General features: G+C 36.3%; 1 protein-coding gene and 1 long non-coding RNA gene across 3 annotated transcripts; both read right to left on the bottom strand.

The window, feature by feature from the left end:
• Window positions 1-2505: 2505 nt before the first annotated feature.
• Window positions 2506-5275, bottom strand: LOC130241751 (C3a anaphylatoxin chemotactic receptor-like). Its single transcript, XM_056473695.1, has 3 exons — window positions 4868-5275; window positions 4168-4437; window positions 2506-3806 (listed from the first exon to the last, which is right to left on the bottom strand). Exons 2-3 carry the CDS (start codon window positions 4169-4171, stop codon window positions 2935-2937), a joined length of 876 nt encoding a protein of 291 aa, XP_056329670.1. The 5' UTR covers window positions 4172-4437; window positions 4868-5275; the 3' UTR covers window positions 2506-2934.
• A 794-nt stretch (window positions 5276-6069) lies between these two features.
• Window positions 6070-7616, bottom strand: LOC130242275 (uncharacterized). 2 transcript variants are annotated; one of them, XR_008838955.1, is made up of 3 exons: window positions 7207-7616; window positions 6643-6776; window positions 6070-6533 (listed from the first exon to the last, which is right to left on the bottom strand). It is a non-coding gene; the product is annotated as an uncharacterized LOC130242275 (long non-coding RNA). The 2 variants fall into 2 exon arrangements; XR_008838954.1 differs by having other exon boundaries at window positions 6654-6776.
• Between the last annotated feature and the right edge of the window lie 959 nt (window positions 7617-8575).

The following is an 8575-nucleotide window of genomic DNA, read 5'->3' as shown; positions in this document are numbered from 1 at the left end:
CCGCTGTGGCGACCCTCTGATGAATAAAGAGACTAAGACAAAAGGAAAATGAACGAATGAATGAATAATTCATTGGTATGGTGTCTGACTTCCTTTTGCGGACAATATACCATCAGTTCATCTCAGGAATGACAGACACAAGTCCTGCACAGTGGCCAGAGTCATTTTGAGCCATTCTTTTTGCAGAGTAGTGTTCAGGGTCACAAGGTGATGCTGCTGGAGGAAAACATTTCCTGATTCATTCCCCCAAAATACCCCATAGTGCTCAATAATATTTAGATCTGTTGACTGTGCAGGCCATGGGAGATGTTCAACTTTACTTTCATGATGATCCAACCACTCTGTCACCAGTCTTGCTGTGTGTTTTTGTGCATAATCATCCTGATACACGCCACTGCCTTCAGGATGCAATGTTTGAACCACTGGGTGCACATGGTCCTTCAGAATGCGTTGGTAGTCCTTGGCAGTGATCCTCCATCTAGCACCAGTATTTGGCCTAGGGAATGCCATAATATTGCTGCCCAAACCATCACTGATTCCCCCCATGTTTTACTCTGGGCATCAATAGTCTTGGTGGGATGCTTCTTTGAGGCTTCTCCACACCTTAACTCTCGCGGATGGGGGAAAGACAGTGAAGGTGGACTCATCAGAGAACAATACGTTTTCCATTACCCATAGCACAAGATTTTGGCTGCTGCATCATTTAAACAGGCGTTTGGCATTGGCATGAGTGAGCAGTTGGGCATGTATATTGACCCTGTGGAGGTCCAGACCAACAGTTTTGGTGGAAACAGGAGAGTTGAGGTATAAATTTAATTCTGCAGTGAGTTGAGCAGCTGTGGTTTTATGTTTTTGGATGCAATCGGTGTAAGGACCCGGACATCCCTTTCAGACAGCTTCCTCTTGAGTCCATAGTTACTCCGGTTGGATGTGGTTCTTCTTCTTGGTGGTTTGCTGACATTACTCTGGATACAGTGGCTCTTGATACATTACGAAGACCTGCTGTCGTAGTCACAGATGTGCCAGCGAGACACTCACCAACAATTTATCCTCTTTGAAACTGATATGTCACTATATGACATAATGTTGTGTGCATTGCAATATTTTTAGCAAAACTGTGCTGTTACTCTGCAAATCAGACCTTCACACTCTGCTCTTTCTGGCGGTATGTGAAATCAATGAAGACTGGCCACCGGCTGCTCAAATTTAGCCATGAAACCTCCCACACTAAATTGGCCAATGTTTTAGTGTCATTGTTCAACCCCTGTACTTTTGCAATCCATATTAATAGTGATTTGAAACCATAAATATCATTTCCACCACATGCTGTCTTTTCCACCACAGGGGGCAGCGTGGTGAAAATGAAAGTGGTGGAAATGACATTTTTACAGTTTATTGTTAAAACGTTAAGAGATCGCTTCACTGATTAGCTTTGAATTGATACTAGCCGTTCATGTATCTTATTTACCTTAATTTTGTTTGGTTTTTAAAAACATCTCTGAAGGAACAACATGTTTGGAAGTGACATAGAATAAATGTATTTTCTCATCAAGCAATATTTACCTTGATTTTTCCTTCATGTGTTGCTGATGAAAATTTAAATTCCCATTCATCTTGAACATGTTCTCAGATGGCACTATTCATTTTCATAGAAACCAGCTAAATAATCTTTCACACAAACTTTTTAAAGCGAAATTTCAGTGTTGTGGTGGAAATGACACTGATGCTGTGCGACAGCTATATTTTGTATAAAAAATAATATTGATAACATCACATTAATAACTATATATATTTTTTTAACTCATTTCACTAGTGCTTAATTAAGATACATTAATAGTTCCCAGATAAGTAATATTTTATAATGTTATTTTCATTGTTAAAGTTTAAAACTCTGGGTGTGCAACAAGGTGAAAACAGTGACTTTGACACATAAAAGGAGGTTGAATAATATGAAAAAAATATAATAGAAAGCTAGTACATTTTTTAAAAGTAGGTTTTATAGTTAATTTGACAAAGAAAGAGGAATTTTAACAAAATTATATATATATTTGGATATAAGATCAAAGGACATAAAAGTGCCCGTAGTTGAAGAATTACCCATATAATTTGTGGTCTCCAGAAATGTAAATAGGGCTACGTTTTCAGAATGAGCCTATGTTGAAATAAAAATCCAAAACAATATTTCAGAAATCGTTAGCTTAAGGATCCTCTCTATTCCTTAGTAAAAGCTTGTCTCAGCAAAAAAAACGTTTACTGCTTTTTAAGAGAACTCTTACTGGTAAAATTAAAAATAGATGAAAAGATACAGGATTTGGCATGACAGACATGAAAAAGACAGGAGACATGACAGCACTAGTGTCTGGAATCTGCAACCAAAACAAGAATTAACAAGACCGGAGTGGCAGAATCCTGAGAAAAAAAGCTTTAAAATGACTTTAACGATTTAGCCAATATAAAAAATCCTTAACTGGTCAGTAATGGTCATCTTATAAATAAAGTGTTAGTGCTGATTAAAGAGAATAGAAATGAATTATATACACAACAATGCTTTTAATCTAATAAAATAGATGAAGAGGTCAACAACACAAACATCAATGAAGACAGACTGAGACTTAAATACACACACCAAACTAAACCAATAAATCAGCCCTAAGTGAATATACAGACACTGAAAACAAGGACACATAACTAAACCAAGCACAAAACCTGGATTTATAAATCTAAAATTTACAAGATATGTCTTAGACAGAAAATTATGCTGAATACAGATGACAGTTACTGTTTAACTGTGATAAATACAGTATTAACAATAATTGCAAAACTTTATTTTTCCCCAAAAAGTTCTACATCTCTAGCAATTCACGTGTGGTTTGTTCTGCCTGTTTATCATTTTGTGCCAGTCTCATTTTATGTTCTTTAATGTCCAGATGATCTTCAAGCAAACGCCGTCTCCAGCACCAGCACCAGAGACTGTTTCAGCTTCTTCTTATAATCATCACACATGAACACATAGAGAAATGGGTTCAGACTGTTGTTGAGATTAACCAGGTAGAGAGTAAAATGAAATAGGTTCCAAAATTTATAAGTGAGAGTCCAATTATTATTTTTTGCCATTACTCTCCAAATCCAGCAAATATATTGTGGAAATGAACAGATGAAGAAAGTCAGGATTACAGTTATAATGAGTCTGTATGACCTGAAATGCTTCCTCTTTTTGAGGCGTTTGATTTTTACTCCAATAGCGATGTATGAAGATGCAATGATCAGGAAGGGGATGAGAAAGGAAACTATAAATGCATATGCGACATTTGTACCTTTAACCCCAACAACGTTAAAGAAAGGTAAAATGTAGAGGATGGATGAAACCAAGATGACGATGCAGATGATTCTGGCTTTACACAGAGTTCTGTTATTTTGAGCCCAAACAGCCATCCATGTGCACAGGCATCGATCCAGACTGATAACTACACGAGACCAAACACTAGCAAACAGATTTTGTGATATTGAGATGAAGAGAAAGTCGCCTGTGAAGACACTGTGCTGATGGCTCAAGATTAAGGAAAAATTTGTGATTGAAAGTACAAAAAAACTGAAGTCTATAATCGCCAAATTCAGAAACCAAATGGAGTTGACAGTCGTCTTCATTCTGCAGCCGGCCAGAAATATGACCAGCCCATTTCCAATGAGACCCACTACAAAAGTTACAGCGAAAATGCAGGCCATAAAAATCTCAAATCTCTTGTTCTCCACAGTGCTCTTGTCTGTTGAGTTTCCAGTCACATTTTTAAGCTCAAAACTGCTGTTTTCTAAACAAGAAGCACAGAAAGGACTGTCAGTGTGTCATTGTGCTGCAAAATTCTGAACTATTAGCTATTGGAGTATATCTGATCATGCTCCTCTCAAACATTTCAATAAAACTTCATTAGAATAAAACCAATAATTAGTCTTTTATATTGAATAACTTTGCATTTGCAGTGTGTGGATTCATTAGAAGGACATCTTTGTATGAAGGGTCATTCGTTTGAGAAAGTAAATGTGTCTCTTGTGCTTATTTATATGGATTTTATATTATCTCTGTGCATTGTTTGTGTTATAAACAATCTTGCATTTATATTCTGAAAGGTTTTTATAAACATATAATATGCATAATAGATATTAAATTCTTACCCATGTTTTGAGATGTCAATGCAGTGGAAAGAGTCGAGTCTTGATCTTGTTCCGTCTTGTTTGTGCTGACCGATAGTTGGTTTTATACCAGCGCAAACCCTGGAACATCCTGAGTAGACTAAATATGGTCATCAGCAAATATCTGCTGTTGGGTATTGGCCAATTAAGAATGCCAGTTCTTTAATGTTGCTGACCACTTCAGCACACTGATTAAGGAGTAGGAGTCAGGAGATATTTTCCACCTTTTATTGTGAGCAAGGAGGTAGTTCTCTGTAATGAACAATAAGTATTAGTAAATAATAAAATATCAAACACGAAAAATATTTATGTACTGACACAATAATTATCCCGTTACAAACAGAACAGTATTTGCAACTCTCTGAAAGTGCAGTCAGCAGACTAATGTGGGTGTAAACAGAATATAAATGGACATAAATTACTAAAGCTGCATTATATAAAGGACGTGTGACAGCATAAGGCATGATAAATGTGGAATATAGTACACTGAATCATAATCAAACACAAACAAGATGCCAACGATGACATCGGGATTAGCCGCGATGCCGATGCTAAAAGAACTTTCAGTTGTTTCACACGGAAATTAAAGATTGCGGCCGATCGCGGGTCATTAACAACATCTCAGACTTAATATCAAACATACAAGGGTAATTACAAACATGCCGTCAAGGAACAAACTTACTTGCCAATAACTTTACCCCGCACTTCACAATGCCTCACGGATGGAAACCGTTTCTCACTCAGACGACTCAATATATACCACTTCTCATATATGGGCTGTTTCTAAATCACTGTTTACAACTGGTTTGAGGTGTGCCTCTCCTTGACTGCAATGTAGACGAGAACAGGTGGCTATGGGGTTCAATTTGTGCCAAAATTCCCATGCCTGCTTTCTGCTTTGTACTTCACATTTGTCTTCGTCTACTCTCATTGCCCGCATGTTCAGGAAAATCAGCATTGTTGACGTACATGTTGTCTGTTGATGTCATCTTAATCTGTTGTCCTGTCGGTTTTTCTCTGTTTTGTATTGTCATATTCTATGGGGTATTCTGTCATCTGATCTGTTGTCCTTATTGTTGTCTATTCATCTTTACTGTCATCCTTACCCAAGTAGTGACACTACTATCTTAACTACATTTCTCAGTAGCGTGGCGGCAGTGTCGCTAAATCAAATAGCTTTTCAGTAGCGAAGCTATTTTATTAGTCAAGTAGCACAGTAGTGTCCACAAAAGCTACCCAGCAAGCATTTTTTGGTTTAAAAGACATCTATTAGACGTCTAAACATAGCCTAGACGTCTAGGCTAAATCACGGCTAAATTTTGGCTGTCAGTGAAAATCTAATAGATGTCTAACCATAGTCCAAGTTTAAACTAGACGTGATTTAGACGCCTTTTCAATGACTACATGTATACGTCTAATAGCCGGTGAATTTTGGTATTGGCTAAATAATGGTTAAATTTGGGCTGTCAGTGAAAATCTAATAGACGTCTAATCATAGCTCAATTTTAGACTAGTCTACATTTAGACACCTTTACAACGACTACATGTATACGTCTAATAGACGGTGAATTTTGGTCTAGGTTAAAACAAGGCTGAAGTTGGGCTGTCAGTGAAAATCTAATAGACGTCTAAGTACAGCCCAAACATAAACAAGTCATCAAAATTTCAGCTAATGAATGATTATGTTTATACATTTTATAAACAACAAAAACACACATACATATCAACATTTTTGATCAATGGGTTCTCAAAAATACAATCCATTCAAACTGATTAAAGTTATAATTAATAAAAGCAACATTAACAATATTAAAAACATTAAACAATACAAAATTTATGAATATAAAATGTCATATTCTTCAAATTATCTTGTGTTTGACAGAATAAAAAAATTCAAAGGCTGTTTTTTTTTGCTTCATATGCACTCAAAATTATTCTTGTAGCTTAAAAATATTCTGATTGAACAAGTGAAACATGTGGTCTGTTTTGAGGATGTTTTAGGTATTTCTATTTCTCTGGACTTTAAACAAGTTGGGACCATTGCTGTCTATAGAGAATGAGAGAGCTCTCAGATTTCACCTGAAGTATCTTCATTTGTACTTCGAAGACAAATCAATGTTTGGTAGGACATAAATAATTAAAAGTTTTCATTTCTGGTTAAACAAACCCTTTAAGTGCACATGAACCCATAAAGTCCATCCAATCCATATGTGACACTCAGTAGGTTCTGCAGAACTTCTAAACCAACATATGTAGGTCTGTCCCCAGGACCAGCATCCTCAGCCCAAATGATAAAGATCTCCAATGTTGTGTGTGCATTTTGAGATTCAGCCACTGCACTTTCAGTCCTGGAGAAGAAGGATGAAAAATACTGAGACGTGTTCTAAACTCTGTTCAAACAGTCATGTGATTGTGAGTTTTACAAATACATTTATGAAAGGAGATGGGCTGACACACTTCACACATACTCTTTTACAAGTCTTCATTGAGGTAGGTCTTCAGTACACAATCACGCTTGATGAGCACACTGATTAAGGAGTAGGAGTCAGGAGATATTTTCCACCTTTTATTGTGAGCAAGGAGGTAGTTCTCTGTAATGAACAATAAGTATTAGTAAATAATAAAATATCAAACACGAAAAATATTTATGTACTGACACAATAATTATCCCGTTACAAACAGAACAGTATTTGCAACTCTCTGAAAGTGCAGTCAGCAGACTAATGTGGGTGTAAACAGAATATAAATGGACATAAATTACTAAAGCTGCATTATATAAAGGACGTGTGACAGCATAAGGCATGATAAATGTGGAATATAGTACACTGAATCATAATCAAACACAAACAAGATGCCAACGATGACATCGGGATTAGCCGCGATGCCGATGCTAAAAGAACTTTCAGTTGTTTCACACGGAAATTAAAGATTGCGGCCGATCGCGGGTCATTAACAACATCTCAGACTTAATATCAAACATACAAGGGTAATTACAAACATGCCGTCAAGGAACAAACTTACTTGCCAATAACTTTACCCCGCACTTCACAATGCCTCACGGATGGAAACCGTTTCTCACTCAGACGACTCAATATATACCACTTCTCATATATGGGCTGTTTCTAAATCACTGTTTACAACTGGTTTGAGGTGTGCCTCTCCTTGACTGCAATGTAGACGAGAACAGGTGGCTATGGGGTTCAATTTGTGCCAAAATTCCCATGCCTGCTTTCTGCTTTGTACTTCACATTTGTCTTCGTCTACTCTCATTGCCCGCATGTTCAGGAAAATCAGCATTGTTGACGTACATGTTGTCTGTTGATGTCATCTTAATCTGTTGTCCTGTCGGTTTTTCTCTGTTTTGTATTGTCATATTCTATGGGGTATTCTGTCATCTGATCTGTTGTCCTTATTGTTGTCTATTCATCTTTACTGTCATCCTTACCCAAGTAGTGACACTACTATCTTAACTACATTTCTCAGTAGCGTGGCAGCAGTGTCGCTAAATCAAATAGCTTTTCAGTAGCGAAGCTATTTTATTAGTCAAGTAGCACAGTAGTGTCCACAAAAGCTACCCAGCAAGCATTTTTTGGTTTAAAAGACATCTATTAGACGTCTAAACATAGCCTAGACGTCTAGGCTAAATCACGGCTAAATTTTGGCTGTCAGTGAAAATCTAATAGATGTCTAACCATAGTCCAAGTTTAAACTAGACGTGATTTAGACGCCTTTTCAATGACTACATGTATACGTCTAATAGCCGGTGAATTTTGGTATTGGCTAAATAATGGTTAAATTTGGGCTGTCAGTGAAAATCTAATAGACGTCTAATCATAGCTCAATTTTAGACTAGTCTACATTTAGACACCTTTACAACGACTACATGTATACGTCTAATAGACGGTGAATTTTGGTCTAGGTTAAAACAAGGCTGAAGTTGGGCTGTCAGTGAAAATCTAATAGACGTCTAAGTACAGCCCAAACATAAACAAGTCATCAAAATTTCAGCTAATGAATGATTATGTTTATACATTTTATAAACAACAAAAACACACATACATATCAACATTTTTGATCAATGGGTTCTCAAAAATACAATCCATTCAAACTGATTAAAGTTATAATTAATAAAAGCAACATTAACAATATTAAAAACATTAAACAATACAAAATTTATGAATATAAAATGTCATATTCTTCAAATTATCTTGTGTTTGACAGAATAAAAAAATTCAAAGGCTGTTTTTTTTTGCTTCATATGCACTCAAAATTATTCTTGTAGCTTAAAAATATTCTGATTGAACAAGTGAAACATGTGGTCTGTTTTGAGGATGTTTTAGGTATTTCTATTTCTCTGGACTTTAAACAAGTTGGGACCATTGCTGTCTAT

The sequence above is a fragment of the Danio aesculapii genome, chromosome 15 (genome assembly GCF_903798145.1).
Source record: "Danio aesculapii chromosome 15, fDanAes4.1, whole genome shotgun sequence".
Classification (NCBI taxonomy): domain Eukaryota; kingdom Metazoa; phylum Chordata; class Actinopteri; order Cypriniformes; family Danionidae; genus Danio; species Danio aesculapii.
The sequence above is the reverse complement of the archived record's forward strand: the minus strand, read 5'-3'. Positions and strand labels throughout refer to the sequence as shown.